Here is a 20454-nt window from a genome sequence, read left to right on the forward strand (position 1 = left end):
ATCCCACCTCAGACAATTACTACCTGGGTGACCCTGTGTGTGTCACTTCCCTTATGTGCCTCAGTTTCCTCATCTGTAAAACAAGAGGGTTGGACTCAGTGGCTTGAAATCTCTTCTGATCTCATTCTCTTGAATGAGGCTTGGAGGAGAGGGCCCTGGCTTTTCTCTTTGGTCGGTCCCCTCTCTCTTCGGACGCCCTGTTTTTTAGGAATCGCCCTGGCTGTCTCCCCGTTTCTTCTCAGTGGGACTCCTCCGTCCTCTGTTTCAGGTTTGAGAAGATGATTAGTGGTATGTACCTGGGAGAGATCGTCCGAAACATTTTAATCGACTTCACTCGAAAGGGTTTCCTGTTCCGAGGCCAGATCTCTGAAACCTTGAAAACCCGGGGAATCTTTAAGACCAAATTCCTATCACAGATTGAAAGGTAAGTGAGCAAGAGGGGGAGTCTGGGTTCCTAGCCTTCTCCCTTAGGTACCACGTTAAATCTCAGGCAAAGTCACCGTAGTGCCTCAGTGACTGCATCTATAAAGTGCAGATAGTCATCTGGACTTTTCCCTGACTCTAGGCAAGGCTCAGCCTTGCTTAACTCCTCCCTTCTCCCCTCCCCCCCAAAATATTTTGCATCTTTATACCTATCGTTTTTCCCCAGCTGAATGAAAACTGCTTGTCCTTGAGGAAGGGTTCATTTCGGTTTTATTCTGTCCTCAGCACATGGCAGGTGCTTATTAAATGCTTGTTGGATTGAATTTCCAACCTTACGAGGGTATAAGTACTTTGAAAACATAAAAATAGAAATCAGTGTGGTATTAATGGTGTTAAGAACTCTGGTCTGGGAGTCAGAGGCCCTGGGTTCAAATCCTGCCTTTATGATATTGATCAAATCCCTTTGGTTTTCTGGGCCTCAGTTTCTTTTTCTGTAAAAAGAGGGGGATTGGACTAGGTCTCTGAGGTCCCTTCTGGCTCTAGCTTTCTCATGTAAGAAGTTCCCTAGACCTCAATTTCTCTATCTGTAAAATGAGAGTTGGATCAGACGGCTCGTGGGGTCCCTCCTGGTGCAAAGTCTGTGCTCGATGCAGATGCTCTACGAAGACCCATCATTCCGCAGAGGCAGACTTCAAACCCAGCTCTCTCCCGATCACAAGCGTCTCCCCTCCCCCGTCTCCGCGATTCTCGCTAGGATCTTTAGGGACTGCTCAGAGAGCCGGGTCACCAGATGGCTGACTGCCTTGCCTTGCCTTCCCTTCCCTTCCTGCAGCGATAGGTTAGCCCTGCTCCAGGTCCGAACAATCCTGCAGGATCTGGGCCTGAACAGCACCTGTGACGACAGTATCCTCGTCAAAATGGTCTGCGGGATCGTGTCCAGGAGGGCTGCCCAGCTCTGCGGGGCTGGGATGGCGGCCGTCGTGGAAAAGATCAAGGAGAACAGGGGCCTGAAAACACTGAATGTGGCCGTGGGCGTCGACGGGACGCTGTACAAACTCCATCCTCAGTAAGTTTTATCCCGGGCTTCCGCTCCTGCTGACACACTTGCTGGGGGTCGGGGCTCAGCCTCATCCATCCCTGGCTGTTGTTCAGTCTTGTGAGTTATGTCCAACTCTCCGTGACCCATGGGGGGTTTTCCTGGCAAAGATACTGGACTGGTGTGCCATTTCCTTCTCCAGCCCATTTTACAGGTGTCCCTACTGGGGCATTTTCTCACGGCCATTCTTGTTGGCTTCTTGCCCTAGACTGTCCTCTCCTTGAGAATTCCTGTCTCCTTCAAGGGCAGTATCATCATCTCAGTGAAATTTGATATTTGTAAGGCACAGGGCTTGGTACACAGTAGGGACTTACTAAGTGCTTGTCCCCTCCCCTAGGCATCTTCAGGATCATCTTTGACTATTGCGCCTTCACTTCTGTCTTCAATTCATTTGCCATGTGCTATAGATTCTATTTCCACAACTTTCCCATTTCCTCGTCTTTCTGTGCCTTATCTCCCCCTCTTCCTCCTCTTTCTCTTTCTCTTCTTGTCCCTCTCTTCTCCTCCTCCCCCTCTCCCTCCACTTCCTCTTCTTCCTCCTCCTTCCCCTCCCCCTCCTCTTCCTTTTCCTCCTCCCCCTTCTCATCCTCCTCTTCTCCTCTCCTTCCACTTCCTCCTCTCCATTCTTCTCCTTCCCCTCCTCCCTCTTCCTCCTTCCCCTCCTCTTCTCCTCCTCTTCCTCCTCCCCCTCCTTGTCCTCCTTTTCTCCTCCCCCTCCATTTCCTCTTCCTCCTCTTCTTCCTCTTCCTTTCTGTCATTTCTATGATGCTTTTTAGTTTTGCGAAGTGCTTTCCTTGTCATCTTATTTGACCCTCCCAGCCACCCTGGGAGTGGGGAGGTGCTATGATTATCCTCTTTTTACAGATGAGAAGAGTGAGGAACAGAAGTTGTGATTTGGCCAGGGTCACCCAGTGTCAGAGGCTCTTGCTGATTCCAAGTTCCCTGTGCCAAGCTGATTTTACAAGGGTTCTTAGCAGGACTCTCCCCCTCTGCCCACCCTTCTCAGGCCATACAGCCTGATCCCCTCAGAAACTAAGAAAGCTGTCCAGGGCAGGGAAGAACCAGGAGAAAGAACCGAATCCAAGTTGTCAGGATAGAAGCAGAGTCCTTTGCACCGTAAGAGTTGGGGGTTCCAGCAGGGCCAGTGAATGTTGCCAACATCCCCCTTCACCATCCCCCTCTCTTCTCTCTCATAGCTTCTCCAGGGTCATGCATCAGACAGTAAGCGAGTTGGCCCCCAACTGTAAGGTGAAATTCCTCCTCTCAGAAGATGGCAGTGGGAAGGGAGCAGCGCTCATCTCAGCAGTCGGGGTGAGGCTGCGGGAGGCCAAGGCCAAGGCCAGCTAAGAGCCCTGCCCTCGGAGGAGCCCCTGCCCCCTCCTCTCTCGTTCTCTCTTTCTCTCTGTCTCTCTCTGCACTTCTCCATCTTCCTTCCTCGGGTAGCCTGAACTGAACGCACACCAGACCCTGCCGATGTATGGAGCCCTGTACACCTCAAGGCATAAAGAACTTGGGTGCAAAATTGAGTGTGTGCTGTGGATAATATCTCTCTCCCCGGGAGCCCCATCCTTCCCACCCCTCCCTGCTGCCTTCTCCCCTCCCCTGTCACTGTTCTGCATGTTTTCATTTCCATTGGGTTGTCCGATTTCCACATGTGAGTTAGTGAAGTCAGTTCCTAATTTATATAGTCATCTAAGTTATTTATTGATTTAACGTGAAAAGGTCCAGCCGCCCAGTAGACTATTCCCCTGCTGCCCTCGGGAACATGTCCTCTCAGTGAAATGTATTACCACGGCAAATTGTGTCTAGACACCCACCGCTGCCCCAGAGTTACCCAGAAACCAGAGGGCTCCTTCCGTCCCAATAGCAAAAGCCAGCTGTCTCATTTCCGAAGGTCCCTGTTGAGAAGGGGCTGTGCTGGGCTCTGAGGGTCCGGTGATTACCTGCTGCATGTGATGGTCTAGCTCCGTGTGTGTGTGTGTGTGTGTGTGTGTGTGTGTGTGTGTGTGTGTGTGTGTGTGTTTGTGTGTGTGAGAGGGAGGGTCCAGAAAGGGCCTTACCTCAGTTCTTCTCCCCCATCCCCTGAAGGATCTCTCTTGCCTCCCGTCTCATCCTTGGACTGCCTCGTTGTTTTCATGGGCTGTGTCTTGTGTGACTGTAAATTGTACCATTCCAGCCATTGGAGCCTTGCTTGGGCTGATCAAGGGCGTGGGAGGGGGGCTACTTCTCAAAGTGTGACCAAACCAAAATGTTTTATGGATTCCCATGAATTTGGGGGGTTCTGGTTTTTTGGGCACAGATATAGGGGTCATGTCCCTAAGCCCACCCTTCTCCCTGCCCTGCCCAGAAACACTTGACTTGGTGCGACTGTGCGTTGTCTACCCTTCTATGGTATGCGTGATGAGGGTCCCTTCCTTTCTGTGTCTAGTACTGTATCTCAGCAGTCATCCTGCCAGTAATCTCCAACCAGAGTGTCCCACCGTCCCATCCCTGAGGTGGGGTAACCAGATGCTAGGGAACGAGATGAAGAGTCACTCTCACTGGCCTCCTCACCTCCCCTAGCTGGGGTCCGGGGGAATCCGAGGATGATAGATGTGAAACCAGAAGGGACTCAGAAGTGACAGTGACTTGCCCTAGGTCACCCATCTCAGAGGCAGAAGCAGGATTTGAACCCAGAGCCACTGTTCTTTACACTGGGCCATAGAATTGAAGATGGGAGGGCCTGGTTTGAATTTCATGAGGAGACAGGGATAACCGCTCTTCCACCTGCCATTTCCAAACCAAGGCCCTTCTCTCTCTTTGGCCCAAGCTAAGTAGATTCTCTCCTGCCCAGTTGCTCCTATCTAGACACCAACAATCCTTTGAACCGGCGTGCGCCCTGCCAGGGCCAGGTGAAGTTGGCAGGCTATATTTTTACCTCTTCCTATTCATGAATTACTCCCTCCCATGGGAGGAATTCACCTGGCCCCACCCACCGACTCCACTCTGCCCCCAAGACAGTCTCAGCCTCTGGCTTCCTTGTCCCCAGCCGCCATCTTGAATTCCCTCCCCTCCTCCTCCATGGATGCCATGTCCACCCATGTCCTGACGCACTGTGATTGACTGAATGTTGTGAGGTGCCGTGTTTGTCTGCTTTGCTGTTTTCGGTGTGTCCACCTTCAGGGACTGCATGCCCACTTGGTTAGGACAGGGAGGAAGTCCTTACATTTGTCGCATCGGCAGTGACCATGCTTGCGGCACAGTGATATTTGTGGAGAAAACAGGAAAACATCATTAAAATTTTTTGCTGTTGGCTCAATGGTGTGGAATCATTCTTTCTGGAAAATCTTGGCGATGAAGGAGTGGTATCTCAGAAGGAGAAGAGATTTTTTTCGTTGAACTCATCCAGTCCTGGTGTTGCTTGGAAACTGGGGATAGCTGTTATGGTCTTGTGGGGAACCCAGTTATGGTCTCATCCGTGCGGGCTGAAGGTCATGGAGCCCGTGAGCCAGCCCTCACCTGTGTACAATGGGCGGGCAGGCCTCTGGGTCTGGTTGTCTTCTGAGGCTCTTTCTAGAGGGGACCCCCTGAGTCAATGCAGGACATGTGTGGGTCGCTAAACAAGGCCCCTTCCTGTTCTTGGCTTATTCATTGACAGTTTGGTGAGTAACAGTGGCTTGAGCAGCAAACCCTTATGTCCGCTCCCCTGATTCTCCCAGCAGAGGTCCAGAATCCATGTCTGCCTTCCCTAGGTATGTATTCATAAGCACATAGATTTAGAGTTGGAGGGATCCATCAGATCCCATCTTACAAGAGAGAACACTGAAGCCCAGGTGAAGTGATCTGCTCAAGGTCACGTTTGAAGTGTGCTGAGGACAGAATTTGAATTTGGGTCTCAGCCCTTATCATACGAGCCGTCTTGAGTGGAGATGTGTGAGGGCAAGCTAAGGATGGTTAACTACACTTGGCCAGTGCCATAGCAGACTACGTGTCCCATCCCATAGAACCGCCTTGACACCACTCACGGACCCCCTCTTGATCCCCTGCTTTTCGTTTCCAGCTTTGGCCGCTATAATCCAGTCAACATGACCATTATTTCTGGAAAGAAAGTCCTGTTTACTCTGTAGTTCCACTCATAACTCTAGGAGGTAGGTCCTATTATTCCCATTTTACAGACAGGGAAACTGAGGCTAGGAGAAGTTGTATGACTTGCCCAGGGTTACACAGTTAAGAAGTGTCTGAAGCTTGATTTGAACTTAGGTCTTCCTGACTCAGGCCAGCCCTCCATGCACCATGTCACAGCTTCCTCTCATGGACCAGCCCTGAGCCCTTCAAAGCACCAGATTCTAGTGGGCCCCTACAAGTTCACTAGGTACAACATTTGTTGGCCCCCTTGGGACCATTCTGCAGTGCCCTTCGTACCGGGTCTGGAGGATTCCCAGAAACTTAGAGCTTTGAAGAGACCTCAGAAGCCATCTCATCCAGGAAGTCCCCTTGGCAGCCTGCTCCCCACCACTAGTCTCATCCGACCTGCCCTTGACCTCCCCAGAGTGAACATCTGTGCCCTTGTGTACAGACCATTCTACTTCTGAACAGCCGTGATGGTTTAGTAGTTTTTCTTTAAATCCCTCTGGGATTGGCTTCTCTACAGATAGGACCCTGGGTCTGGAGGCAGGAGGTAAATGTTAGAGGCAATTTAAGCCACACATCTCCCATTTTACAGACGAGAAAACTGAGACCTTTAGAGATTAAGGGATGTCCACCAAGGTCACATAGGTAAGCATGACTGACAGTAGAATGTCATGGGATTTTCTTGGCAGCAAATAGCTATACCCAGGGCCTAGAAAGAAGGGGGAAGGGGAAAGAAAGAAGCATTTACTGTATATAGCACCTACTACGTGCTTGGCACTGAGCTAAGCAATTTATCAATATCTCCTCATTCACATGACTAACAGCATGTGAGAATCTCCTTACATCCTTTACAAAAAATCGACTTGAGTATCTGCAGCCGCGGGCTTCTCAGATGTACCTTTTAAACAGTTAAGTTCGCTGCCTATGCTGTCTTCCCCACATCCCAGGGAAGGGAGCCAGCACAGCACAGCATGGCCCAGTGAAAAGAAAGCTGGCTTCAGGGACAAGGAGCCCTAGGTTCAAGTCCTGCCTCTGAGGTGTGTTGCTGTGTGAGTCGAGGCAAGCCACTGAACCTCTCTGGGCTCTCGAAGACTAAGCTAAGTCCCCTCCCCATGGGTTCCCTAAGCCACACAGAAGCTAGGGGCCGCTGATACAGTAGGATCCCTGCTGGCCACATTGACTTGGAAAACTACCTATTAACATTATCTATCTTCTACTATGTATTTATTTTGTGAAATATTGCTCAATTATAGTTTAATCTGGGTCAAGCCACACTTGGGAGCCTTGCGAGTTACATGCAGGCATATTTGACAGCCCTGCCCTACACCAGTGAAATTACAGGTTTGGTCCAAAGAAAATTAAAATGACTAAGAGATCAAGATCACTGGGAATACTGATTTGTGGTCAGATCCAGAGAATCCTCAGAGAGCTCTCCCTGCCTCCCAGTTTCTCTGGGAACATGGTGTGAAAAAGCAGAAAGAGCCCTGACCTGGGGTCCTAGGAGACCTTGTTCAAGTCCAAAGCTAACTTGCTCCGTGGCCTGGGTGGGGCACTATCTCAAAGGTCCCTTCCAGCTCCAACTTCGTGACCCTATCATCTCATTACACTTGTATCACAAACTTTTTATGAGTTAAATTTTTGAAAAATGAATCAAAATCTGTCTTCTTTCCCTCCCATCTCCCCAAGTGCAAAAGAAAGAAAACCAGACCTCTAGTAATTAATTGCATAATCAAGCAAAATAATTTTGTCATGTACTTTTCATACCCTATAGTTATACATTTTAATTAAATTTTTTGAAGATTCATTTCTCCTCCTTCCCTTCTCCCTCCTCCACCTGACAGAGCAAGAAAGAAAGCCCCCCATTCCCCCATTACAAACACAGATGCCAAGCAAACACATTTCCAGATTGGTTCAGTCCAAAACCGCAATGCCTCAATCTTCCCGGAGTCCATCAGCCCTCATCTGGAGGTGGCCAGCAGGCCTCATCCCGAGACTCTGGAGTTGGGGTAGGTCACGGTGTGGGTCACCGTTGCTAATTCATTCCCTGATCATCCGTGCACTGTCACAGTTACTGTAGCAGTTGTCCTGGTTCTGCTCACTTCACTTCGCATCAGTTCATATAGGTCTTTCCAGGTTTTTCTGAAACCATCCCTTTCGTCATTTCGCATAGCACGATTAGGATTCCATCACATTAATAAACCAAAACTACTCCCCATGGATGGCGTGCAGTTATTTTTACCCTTACTCGATTGTAATCTCTTGAGGGCAGGGCCGTGTCATTTCTCTTTCCATCTGAGCAGAGACTTCATAGGATTTAGAACTGGAAGAAACCTTATATATCATCCAGTTCAACTTCCTCATTGTACAGTTGGGGAAATGGGCCCAGAGAGGTGAAGTAACTCAGCCAAAGTCACACAGCAAATAAATGGCAGTGCCCCAATTCAAGCCACCGGGCCTCAGTTTCCTCAGTTGTGAAGTGAGCACAATGAGACACACCTTATTTAGCATACAAAGTTACTGTGACAATCAGAAGAGAGGAGGAAGTCCTTGATTATCTCCAGGGGAGAGGCCATCACTGACTTTATGGTTTAGGGAGGTTCCTCGTCTTTGAAGCATCTTACTCCCGTTTTACAGAGGACAAGACTGAGTCCCAAACAAGTGAAGTGACTTACCCCAAGTCACACAGCTGATGTGAGAGAGAAGTTTCAACTCATATTCTGATAAGCACATTTTTCACTACATCCCACTTTGAGTATTTTAACCAGAAGTGGAGACCTATGTGGCTCAGGGCCATTTTAACAGAATAAGTTGCTACAGAGCTGTCTAATAAAGATACAACTACCCCTGGGAAGGGTATTAAGCTGTTTTCTGGGGTTGAGCTAGCTGATGGCTCACTCACAGAAGTACGGATCCTCTTTTATACAGATCTTACCTATCTTTGAGGTGTTAGTAAGGTGAGCACTTATTTTATTTTTAAAAAATTATTTAGTGTTTTATTTTTCCCAATTACATGTAAAAACAATTTTCAACGTGCCTTTTTAAAATTTTGAGTTCCAAATTCTCTCCCTCTCTCCCCGCCCTCTCAGTGAGAAGGCAAGCAATTTGATATAGGTTATACATGTGTAGTCATGCAGAACATATTTCCATATCAGTCATATTGTAACAGAAAACACAGACCAAAAAAAAAAAAACCCAAGAAAAATAAAGTTTAAAAAGCATGCTTCAATCTGCATTCAGACAGTTCTTTGTCTGGAGGTGGATGGCGTTTTTTTATCATAAGTCCTTCGGCATTGTCTTGGATCATTGTATTGCTGAGAATAGCTAAGTCATTCACAGTTAGTCACCTTACAATCTTGCTGTTACTGTGGGTGCTTTAAAAATTAAAGTGATCTATAAATATCAGTTGATGTTCTCTGGTCTGGTTTTGGTGACTCTGCTTTGTTTTGTGTTGCTTTTTAGCACAAACCCAATTTAATAGAATTCCCAGGCTTGAACTAGGAAGCTCCCTTACAGAAAATTATCTGTCTGCCCAGGACCATAGCCTGTTTTTTGCTTCTCACTAGACAGTTAATGACTTTCCAAACTGGGTATTGCTGTTTCCAAGGGAGGAGTTGGGGGTGGACTAAGGGAGAAGGGATTCCATTCGTGACTCCAGCAAAGCAGAGGAAGGGATGGCCATCAGAGGTCACTAGGAAGCTGGTACCCAAGGTCTCCCTCCTACTCCTTGGGGGTTTCTGGGAAAGACGCTTTTCTGACAGAAAGGGACATTTTGGTATGGTTTTTGTGAATGGTCATCAACAGTGACTGGCTCTGGAAGAGTTCTAGCTTGTCTTCATCAGGCGGGGTGACCCAGGGGCAGCAGCGAAAGGCAAGTCGGAAACCAGAGCGAAACCTAGGGAGTGGAACGTTCTGATGAATCCAACATTCGGGTTAATGGAGACCGCCCTGAAGAGCAGTGGGAAGGTAAAGCCATCCGCTCCCATCAGTGTTCCATCCACTCCCATCAATGCTTCATCAGGGCTCCAAGGTGACCCTGGCTTTGCCAGCTGAGCCAAGCTTGGGCATTGTGGATACCAAGATTCCCTGGCTTCAGGTACTGCCTGGGTGACAGATTATACCTGCTATCTCATCACCCACCCAGCTTAGCATAATGCCTGGTACTTAGTTACTTAATCAATGCTATTCACTGACTGAGTAGCTTAGCTTAGAGAGGCTTATCTCCAGCATCTCAGCCACCAGCTGATGAATCCTTTGGCTGCAGAGACCCATGAAAGAGATAAAAATACAAAATGGCCCCCATTGCCACGTAGCACCCCCTTCTGCTTTTGTAGTTGTGGTACCATGATGGCAGAAAGTGGACAGAGGTTGCTGAGGAATACACAGTTTTAGAATGCTGATAATGATCGCCTGTTGGTGCTCTGGAGGTGAGATCTCTGTCAAGTGATGAGCAAGTGGACATGTTACTGTGGGAACTGAACCACATGGATGTCGAACTGCTGACGGATGGAAGGCTGGCTCCCAGGTTCCACTGGGAGAGGCCAATGAAAGGGGCTAGCTAGAGTGCTTTCACCATGTGCCCCAGGAAGCATCATTTCATGGGATAGTTGGTCACAGTGAATGTCAACAAAAAAGACCACCATCTGGATAACTGTAGCAGAGAAGGCGCGTTAATCTACAAAGAACTTGGCCACATCATCCAAGCCAAGTCAACACATAGCTTGGCTCTATTACTTGTGGAGGGGACTATAAAATTAAGGTAGAAAGTAGAGTTTTAGATTTTTTTTTACCAAACCTCCCATTTTTTTGAGTATGGGGAGCTCCCGTAGGTACAGGTTGGCACCTCCTCTGTGCCTTCTAGAGCGTTGCTTAGGATACTACTAAAAGGTTGAGTCACTTGCTCTCATGCAAGGCAGGACTCAAACCCGGGTCTTCTCCATTTGGGGATTTCTATCTACCATGTAGATTAAGAAAAAAAAAAGCCAAAAGTTTATATCCTATTCAGAATGGGTGGGATTAATAAAATCGATAGTACTTACCTGCAAGTATATAATGAATTCTGTCTTCATGAAGTCAGAGATATAGTAAGCTCTTGAGCATCACTTCCCAAAATGAAATTGACTGTATCTTAACAGACAGGAAACGGTTGTGAGGGGAAAATCATTTCCAAGACATTTGTCTGTGTGCAGTCAGACCATTAATTAGCAAGAGTGAAAGTCAAGACTGGCATCAAATTGGAAGGATAAGGAAAGATGGCATTGCACGAGATGGGACCGTAGGGGACATTTATTCCAACATCCTTGGGTTAGAAATGAGAAAATGGAGTCCTGAAGACATGAAGTGGTTTGCTCAGTGGCACACACCAAGTGTCAGAGGGTGGGATTTGAATCCAGGCCTTCTGACTCCAAATTCGCTGCTCATTCCACTATCGGTTTCTCCTCCTCCCTCCCTTCTTTACAGAATTGGGGGATTATGGGTACAGAATCCTGCATATACAGTCAAGCTCACGAACTGATTTTTTTTCCCTCTTTCTTTTTAAAAATCTTCATCCCAAGATGCTTACTGGGATACATTCAGGAATAAAGGTGATGAGGGGGAAAAAAAGATCAATAAAAGTAAAATATTATTTAAAAAAAAATACTGGAGTTGGAGTGAGGAAATATCTAGGCGTGGCTGTTGGTACTTCCAGTGTGACCATGGTTGGGTCACTCTGTCTCTGCCTCAATTTCCCTCATCTGTAAAATGAGTATGATGCGTGTTGCCCTTGTAGTAATTACCTCATCGAGTGGTTATGAGGGTCGAGGGTCGACTGAGAGAATGTATGCAAAGCACTAATGAGTTGTGAGTGATTATCACTGTTATCATCGCGATCATTGTTGTAGAGCGCCTGGAAGGCTGAGCTGAAGAGCCTGGGCTCGGGCTGTGGGAAACTCACCTTTGGTTGAGGCAGCAGTAAATGATGGGGTTGTACGTGGTGGAGCTCATGGCGAGCCAGAAGAGGGCCAGGTAGACCTGCTGGATAAACTTGTGGCAATAAATGTCCTGACGGAAGGTGCCCAGGATGAAGTAGAGGTGATAGGGTAGCCAGCAGATGGAAAAAGTCACCATCACCACCACCATGGTCTTCACGAACTGCTGGGAGGAGGGACAAAGAGCCTGGGGTCATTAGGCCAGCCGCCACATTCTGCTTTAGGGTTCTGGGAAAGCCAAGAGGCTGAGAATGTACGCCCCTGCCCTCAGGCAGCTTCTAGTCTATTTGGAGGGACAGGGCACTGTATTCACCCACAAAGAACCATAGAACAATTCCAGGGCATCTTTGAAACGACTTTGTCCTGGAGAAGGCCAGAGACAGATGCCCCAGTGAGCACTTGATGGCTGTCTTCAAGGACTGGCTTGAGCTCGGCCCATCTTGGTGTCTTCGATATGTTTCAGCGCCTTTCACGTGGTCAGCAGGGATGTGTATGCCCCCGGCTCACCCTCCCACACTGGGGCAGCTAGAGACACCTAGTCCTGTTTCCCCCACAGACGCTTCCCTCCCTTTCCTTGGCCCTGCCCTCAGGAATAATTATCATAGCTGGCATTTACACAGGGTTTGCAAAGTGCTTTTCATATATAATCTCATTCAAGTGAGGGAGGTATTCCTGGCATAATTCTCCCCATTTTACAGGTGAGTAAAGCTCAGGAACATTAAGTGATTTATTTCTGGTCACCCAGCTAGTACATGTCAGAGGAGGGGGGTCCAAACCCAGGTCTGCCTGACTTGAAGCCCAGCCCTGGATCCACTATACCACAGCCAACACCTTCCATGGCACCCCTTCCTCCCCAGAATGGAGATGCTCAAGTCTCTTCTGATACCCCCAATCACTGATGCCTTCCCTCCCTGAACTACTAGATAGAGCATTTGGCCTGGAGTCAGGAAGACCCGAGTTCAAATGTGGCCTCAGACACTTCTTAGCTGTGTGACCCTGGGCAAGTCCCTTAAAATCTGACTGCTTCAGTTTCTTCATCCCTAAATGGGGGTAATAAAAGCACTAACTTCTTCTAGGATTATTGAGAGGACAAAATGAGATAATATTTCTAAAGTGCTTGGCACAAAATAGGCGCTTAATAAATGCTTGTCCCCCCATATATGTAAATGGTGGCTCCCCTGACACAACGCATTTTCTTTCTCTTTTCTTCCTTCCTTCCTTCCTTCCTTCCTTCCTTCCTTCCTTCCTTCCTTCCTTCCTTCCTTCCTCCCTCCCTTCCTTCCTTCCTTCCCTCCCTCCCTCCCTTCTTTCTCTTTCTTTCTTTCTTTCTTTCTTTCTTTCTTTCTTTCTTTCTTTCTTTCTTTCTTTCTTTCTTTCTTTCTTTCTTTCTTTCTTTCTTTCTTTCTCTCCCTTTGTATTCTCCAAACATAGTGTAATGTGGTATGTTTGTCATTTCAGTCATGTCCATTTAGGGTTTTCTTGGCAAAGATACTGGAGTGGTTTGCTCATTTTACAGATGAGGAAACTGAGGCAAACAGGGTGAAGTGATTTGCCCAAGACCACACAGCTAGTAAGTGTCTGAGGCTAGATTTGAACTCAGGTCTTCCTGACTCTACCTGGTGCTCTATCCACTGAGTCACCTAGCTGTCTGCCTGGTACATAGTAGGTGCTTGCTTAATAAATACTGTTTGGTTGGTTAAAGAGTTGCTCTGCCAGGAAAATGTATGTCTTTGTAGCCAAGCTGGTGAGGGGCCTCTCTGATGACAGGCATGCAGGCTCTTACAAAATCCAAACTTTAAGATATTCCAGCTTAGCATTGGAGCTAATGAAAGTCTGTATTCTGTTGGCCTAGCCTTGAGAACCCAAGGTTACCTCTAGGCCACTGGGAGAAGTCCCACCACACTCTAGAGTTTCTACACCTACTTTTGATGCCTACTACCTGTGAGAAAAGAACTTGGGCAAAGTATTTAACCTCACTGGGCCTCGGTTTCCTCCCCTGTAAAATGAGGGGGTTGGGCTCGGAGGCCTCTGAGGTGCCTTCTATCTTATCTATAATTCTCTGGCCTCAGTCAACCATAAAGAGTTATGGGCATGGACGGGTTCCATATGGACCCTGCGTGTTCTGTGGATAAAAGCAGCCAGCACAGGGCCCAGAACGGCCTGTGTTTGGCACAGGGTCCCTGGCTCTGCAGGAAGCCTGGCCTCACCCTCTTTTTTGCTGCAATGTGTTTCGGCCTCTGCTGGACCCTGACCAGCGGGTGTCCGGGGACGACCTGTCTCCAGAGGGTGACGCCCATGATGCTGTACGTGACAGGTATCACCACCAGTGGCAAGAAGTAAGTCAGGATGATCACGGTGAGATGGTACCTGGGGAGGGAACAGGAAGGCGGGCTCAGGTCACAAGGGCCATAGTGGAATCCAAGGACCCTTGAGCTTGACAGGAGTCCACCCTGTCCCTGAGAGTCCCCTCTCTGCACCCTCCCCAACCACTGATCTGGCCTTTCCAGGCTTCTTATGCTGTATTCTTCACATAATCTATGATCCACCTATACTGCCCCACTTTCTGTGCCTTGTACCCCATCTCCAGCCTCTGTATTGGCTGCGTCCCCTACACCTGGAATGTTCTTTCTCCCCTCCCTTCCCAGCTTCCCTGGCTTTCTTCAGGACTCAGCTTAAATTCCTGAAGCTGCTTTTTTCTTTCTTTGCCTCCCCAGTGCTTAGCACACTGCCTGACATTGTAAACACTTAATAAATGCTTGTTAACTTGACTTGCCCGGGAGAGATAAAAGTCTCTGCCCCAGGGCCTGCTGCACTGACCTGGCAGGCACAGCAGCCTCCCAGCCTCACCGCACTTCGCTCTAGGGGGCTGTTTCTGAGAGCACAATCATCGCGAACTTGGGAAATGCAAAAAGAGGCAGATTTGTCCTTGCTGTTTCCCCTTCCCTTTAATGCCTGTGATGGCCACCTACGTGGCTTACCTGGCTATAGTTTCCCAGGGGTTATTACTAGGCTGAAAGTGGACCTAGTTCTAGATGTCATCCCCCCACATTCTGAGGCTCAGAAAGAGACACCCTACAGGTTTTTAAGCTTGGAGGGATCTCAGACATCCTTCTCCCTAGCCCCGTCCTATTACATACGAGGAAACCAAGGCCCAGAGAGGGCAAGGGACTTTGCCCAAGGTTATATATTGAGTAGGAGAGTCAGGCTTGGGATCATAGAGGTGAGATTCAAACCCAGATCTCGTGGCCCCGGATGTAAGGATCCCTCCTCTACAGGAGAGAGGTCTTGTCCAACCTACACCCCAGTAGGAATCCCTCTCGTTTTATAGAGGCCTGGGGGAGGCACCCTTTTCATAACACGAGGCTGCCTCTAAGACGGGGTGGGAGTCTGGGCAAGGTAACCCCTTCCCCACTGTCTCCAGATCAGCGTGCCCCGCCCCTGCATCCCCATCCCTCATCTCTTCCAGCTCTCCTGGGTGATGGTAGGGTAAAGAAACTCTGCCCCCTAGTGGCCAGAGCTCACTAAGTGAGCACTTAGATGGTCTGATCTCAGAGTGGACCTCACAGTCCTACTCATAGCTGAGCAGGAATTCCTCTGCAACATTCTGAAAGAGGAGGATGGCAGTGCGGGAAAATGAAAAAGGCAGAGGACCCAGTTCCAATCCCCCCTCTGATGCTTATTACCTGTGTGACCTTGGGCAAGTCACCACCTCCCTGGCCTCAGTTTCCCCATCCGCCAAGGAGGCGGTTGGACTGGATGGCCCGTGACCTCTGTGGTCACCCAGCCCCCTGTTGAATGCCCATAGTAAGGGGGACTCACTGCCTATTGAAATAGCCAATTTGACTTTTGTTCAGCCCTCATTTTTAGCAAGTTTTCCTTTGCAGGAAGCAATTTCTCTACAACTTCTATCCATGCTCTTGATTTTGTCCTGTCTAACCCTAACTCCTGTTCCCCATGACAGCCCCTCAGATACCTGAAGACAGCTCTCATGTTCTCTACCCCCAAATTCTCCTTTCTCTAGGCTAAATATTCCTAGTTCCTCCTTAAAGGCAAAAATTCCCCCATAGACACCCACTGTCCATTTCACACTTTACTGAGACATGTGACTCCCAGTCTATATCAAGCAGCCCTCATACCCTCTAATTGGGCTTTTAAATTCTACTTGGTTTTCTCTTCCCTATTTTATTATAAGTTGTGTGAGGGCAATGACTCTGGCTTGCCTGGGACAGAAGTCCTCAGGGCCCTCCCAGCAGGCTCAGGAAAGGTTTGGGCAAAGGGATTTGTGTCTTGGATAACCCGATTGTCCAGGGCCAGGCACACTGGTGAGCCAGGAGGGGTCACCACAATCAAAAGGCCAGTCAAACAATGAATTAGTTTAACGTGCATCTATCAGGTACCTGCTCTGTGCTGGGCGTGTGCTAGGTGTTGGGGATAGAAAAAATGAAAGTCTGTCCTCAGGGAGCTTACATTCTATTGTTAGACACTACACATGCAAAATAAACACAAGATATTTATATGTTAGAATCATGGGGGGAGCTTCATAAAGGAGGTGGCACAGAAGCTGAGCATTGGAAGAAACTAGGGATTCTAAGAAAGAAATGAGGAGAGGGTGTCCCTGGGCCCAAGCCTGGACACGAACATACGTGTGTGAGGCATGGCCATGAGGGCCACCCTGGTTCCTATCAGGCGTGCTCCTGGGAGTGATGCCTAACGAGGCTGGAAAGGTAAATTGGAGCCAGGCTGTGAAGGGTTTTAAGGGTCAAATGGAGGCATTTGTACTCAATTCTGGAGGCATTAGGGATGCCAACCCAATCCATTAAGCCCCCCCATCCTTACACAAGGACCTTGTCCTCGCCGTCCTCTGGCCAGTCCACGATGCACTTGGTGACCCCCTCATCCACAGTGACCGTGGAGTATAAAAACTGAGGGAAGGCCAGTCCGGAGGCCACCAGCCAGATGGCCCCAATGACGACCTTGGTGTGGCGGGTCGACAGCCGGGGTTGGAAGGGATGGATGATAGCCATGTACCTGTAGAAGGAGGAGGACCATGGACAACCACGGGTGACTCGTGGGCATTTTCTTTATAGCCCTGGTTTTCAAGAGAACTTCCCCTCTCCCCCACCACCCTGGGTCCACCACAACGTCCCCCCTACACACAGCCCTGCCTTCCTGAGCACAGGGATAAGGACCTGGGAGGGGAGCTTAGAGGTCACCCGGTCCATCTTACAGGAAAGGACACTGAGGCTCAGACAGAGGCCACCATGCCTCCCTTCCCTATCTTGGGTCTTCTCCAGGCTGTTTCCTGTGTCCCATAAACAGGGCCTTGATCTTAGTTAACCAGGGACTAACCCAGTGAATGGACAGCTAGGTAGCCCAGCAGGGAGAGCTTTAGGCTGGACACAAGAAGACCGGCCTCAGACACTCACTAGCTGTGTGACCCTGGCCAAGTCACTGAACCTCTGTCTGCCTCAGTGTCCTCAGCTGTAAAATGAGAATCATAACGGCCCTCATCTCCTAGGGCTAAGGATCGAATGAGATAAAATTGTAAAGGGCTCGGCCACGGTGCCTGGCACATAGTAGATGCTCCAGTAGATTTGAAGCGGGGTTTCCTGACCCCACGTCTATTTTCCTTCCTTTTGCTCACCCTTTCACATCTTACCAGTCCTTTTCAAACCTAAGCAAGTCTATTTCTTTCGACCTCTTCTGTGTATGAAAGGAAGGAAGGGATTCCACTGTTTCTGGCTAAGCTGAGAACAGGTCGCTAATGGACAGTATGTTAGCGCCCCAAGTAACAGCCGCATTTCAGCAGGGCCCTTCAGCGGCTTAACCCCCAGACACAACTATGCGGGGCCCAGACTTCTTGGGCAGCTCTTGAAAGGCAGGTTCTGTGGGCTTTGGGAGGAGAACTACCAAGGCCTAGATGCAAAGGACCATAGGAGTTACAGCTGAAAGGAACCACAGGGATCATCTGGTCCCATCTCCCACATGGTGGGGCCCAGGGAAGGGAAATGACTCTCCCAAGGTGATACTCCTAGTAAATACAGGGGCAGAATTTGAACCCAAGACCTCTTGACCCCAAATCTAGGGCTCTTAGAGGAGAGTTTCCACTGTTTCTACAAGCCAGGCTCTTGCAGAGAATCCCCTTCACATTCTCACAAGACCCTACATCAGCACTAAGGGCTGAGAATCATAGGCTCACACGTTCCAAACATTCCTTAGAGGTAATTTAGTCCAAGATCCTTATTTTAACAGATAGGGAAACTGAGGCACAAAACAGAGAGAAGTGACTTGCCCAAGATCTCACAGGAAGCCAAGCTGTGTTCCAGCCTAGCCCTGCTGACTCTGTCAGCCCTGGCTTCCCTGCAGCTCAGACTCACACAACAAGCCTGTAGACACTGACAGCTCAGGAAGAGGATTATAAACCAGCAAAAGCCTGGCTAATGTTTGGCCCCCATCCAGGCCCTTCTGCAGTTGTCAGGAAGGAGCATGGAATCATCGACCTGAGAGGCCATCCATCCAACCTTCTCCTTCGGAAAATAAGGAAACTGAGGAACCAAGAGGTGAAATGATTGGTCCAGGGTCATTCAGTCAATAAACACGCACTTAATAAGCACCTACTATGTGCTAGGCTGAGGGTACAAAGGATGAAACAATCCCTTCTTTCAAGAAGCCTACGTTGTAACAGGCGAGACAACAACTGTCCTGTTCTCAGCTCCTGTTAAATCCCCTGTCTCCTGACCCCACCCCAAACAAAAACCCGAGGCAGACACTGCAGAGGCATGGAGCCCCTCTGAGGCCCAAGATCCGTTTGCATTTGCATGCAGCCAAGTAACCCTGGTGCTTCCCACCTCCCAGGGTGGTGTAAGGGGGGCGGGGGAAAGCACTTTTCAGATCTTAAAGCATGACCTAGACATGAGTCATCGCTGCTTAGTGAGGACCGTAGCAGCATCATTAATAATAGCTACACAGGACTTGGAGGTTTGTCAAGCATTCTGCACGTGTTTTGCATTCGATCCTCACACCAACTGTGTGAGGTAGGTGCTGTTATTATCCCCATTTTACAGATGAGGAAACTGAGGCTGGGAGAAGTCAAGAGATAATTTACCCAGGGCCACACAACCAGGAAATGTCCAAATCAGGATTTGAACTCATGTCCTCCTGTCTTCAAGTCCAGCACTGTCCACTGCACCACTTAACTGCCTACTTATTGTCAGAATCACAGCTAGTGGCAGCAGTAGAGGGGTAAAGAAGGGAGTGTGGAGGTAGAAGAACCACCTAGGAAATGATAAGATTCTTCAGTGGCTGAAGGGAGGATGGTTTCCATGAAACAAAAGTGTTGTTTCAGTGGCAGGCTGGGCAGGGGTGAAAGCACCTTCTAAATACCTCACCCTGGGACAAAGCCCGTATCACCCAACCCTGGTGATGGCTCTATTAATCATTATGTTGGGCTAACACAATCCACTGCTAGGGGCTTCTTATCCCTCATATCCTTTATTCCTTGCACCACCCACCCACCCATCGGTTCCCTATCACTTGCCTGTCCACAGCAATGACCATCATGGAATAAATGCTCACAAACATCGCCGTGACAGGGAAGAAATTCTGGGAGTGGCAGAAGGCTTGGCCAAAGTACCAGATATTGTGGCTGGCATAGACAAAGTTGAAGGTGACATTGAAGGTGGCCATGCAGGTGTCAGCCAGGGCCAGGTTAACGATGAAATAGTTAGTCACTGTCTGCATCCTCTTGTGCGCCAGGATGATCCAGATGACGGTAATGTTGCCTGTGAGGGCCACCAGTATCAGGAAGAGGTAAGCCACAGCCCAGAGGGCTAGCTGCCAGCTGGACAGTGAAAATGCGGTGCTGGCTGTGGTGTTACTCTTGAAATCAGAGGAACTGTTTCCATCAGTTGAGAGGATGCATGCAACCATGACTTCCAGGGGGATGGGGCTGAAGGATGAAAGGATGTGAAATCTCTCAGTTTTCCCCAGATTCTGTTTTATGGATTTGCTATGGAATGAAAACGTCTTTGATGGGCACACTACTGTAAGAAGGTGGGTCTCAGAAAGCAGGGCCATGACCTCAGAAGTCATCCTGTCCAAACCCTCATTTTTCCAGAGGAAACCCATAGAAGGTGAGGGATTAACTCGCCCAAGTCACCTGGGTGGTAATTACCAGAATCCAGACTAAACCCACATTATAAGATACAAGCTAGGGCTAAAGGGGCCCCCCAGGCCAGCTAGCCTAACCCTCTTATTTTACAGATGAGGAAACTGAGCTCCAGAGAAGTTAAGGGACTTACCCAGGGATTCTATCTTCTATTCCTGTTAGTTCCTTCAGCTCCTGACGGTGATTGTTTAAGGACGCGGATGGAAGATTTTCCTCAGCTCCTGTGGAATTCCAACTCCTAGTCTGCTTAGGATGGGAAATCTGGCAGAAGTTATCAGATGTAACCTGAACCGACCCCCACTCTGATCCCCAGGCCGGCTCGCAGGGCTGGCTGGTTCTTCCCCTCATCCGGGCAGGGGTAGGGACTGTGTCTGGGCTATCAGCTGTCTCTGCTTCCTTTTAAACTGCCAGGCTCGGCCCACTGCTAGGCTGGTCAACCTCCCTTCGAAACAACTGCCTTTGAAGGAAGGAGGGAGGTGGGATGTCTCCCAAATTGGACTCCAGCTCTCTTCTTTTCCCTGGTGGGATTGCTCACTTACTTTTGTCACTGTGGGAAATCTTCAAGCTAACTTAGCTCAGCAGAGGGGTATGGAATAATTTAGAAGAGCAGTTGTCCCAATGAGAAACAAGGGCCTTCTAAAGAATGGGAAAGGAGCATTATCTTAGGGCATCTTTGTTCCCGTTCTCTTTCA

The 20454-nt window shown here is 48.9% G+C and overlaps 2 protein-coding genes across 4 annotated transcripts in view; one reads left to right on the plus strand and one right to left on the minus strand.

Moving 5' to 3' along the window:
- Positions 1-4817, plus strand: part of LOC110200049 (hexokinase-1) — a 139870-nt gene extending 135053 nt beyond the window's left edge. For both annotated transcript variants that reach the window (XM_020975146.2, XM_020975147.2), the window contains 3 exons: positions 269-424; positions 1256-1489; positions 2716-4817. In XM_020975146.2, coding sequence (XP_020830805.1) covers positions 269-424; positions 1256-1489; positions 2716-2866 — 541 coding nt within the window. In that variant the 3' untranslated portion in view covers positions 2867-4817. The remainder of the gene's footprint in view (positions 1-268; positions 425-1255; positions 1490-2715) is intronic.
- A 3649-nt stretch (positions 4818-8466) lies between these two features.
- On the minus strand, positions 8467-19629 carry TACR2 (tachykinin receptor 2). Of its 2 annotated transcripts, XM_078150752.1 has the most exons (5): positions 19133-19629; positions 16432-16623; positions 13803-13962; positions 11562-11761; positions 8467-9521 (listed from the first exon to the last, which is right to left on the minus strand). In XM_078150752.1, the coding sequence occupies exons 1-5, from the start codon at positions 19522-19524 to the stop codon at positions 9347-9349; spliced, it is 1119 nt and encodes a 372-aa protein (XP_078006878.1). In that variant the 5' UTR covers positions 19525-19629; the 3' UTR covers positions 8467-9346. The 2 variants fall into 2 exon arrangements, 1 of the variants encoding a protein (XP_078006878.1); XR_013485156.1 differs by lacking the exons at positions 11562-11761; positions 13803-13962; positions 16432-16623; positions 19133-19629 and adding an exon at positions 10666-11559 and having other exon boundaries at positions 9433-9521.
- Between the last annotated feature and the right edge of the window lie 825 nt (positions 19630-20454).

Source organism: Phascolarctos cinereus, unplaced genomic scaffold (assembly GCF_003287225.1).
Source record: "Phascolarctos cinereus isolate Bilbo 61053 unplaced genomic scaffold, phaCin_HiC Scaffold_3;HRSCAF=262, whole genome shotgun sequence".
In the NCBI taxonomy this organism is placed as follows: Eukaryota; Metazoa; Chordata; class Mammalia; order Diprotodontia; family Phascolarctidae; genus Phascolarctos; species Phascolarctos cinereus.

Excerpts from the sequence above, each read along its gene's own strand:
- TACR2 (XM_078150752.1), bottom strand. The coding sequence starts at position 19,524 with ATGGTTGCATGCATCCTCTCAACTGATGGAAACAGTTCCTCTGATTTC. Across the intron at positions 16,624-19,132 it reads ATGGTCATTGCTGTGGACAG|GTACATGGCTATCATCCATC; the intron begins GCAAGTGATAGG and ends CTCCTTCTACAG. Across the intron at positions 13,963-16,431 it reads GGCGAGGACAAGGTCCTTGT|GTACCATCTCACCGTGATCA; the intron begins GTAAGGATGGGG and ends TTCCCTCCCCAG.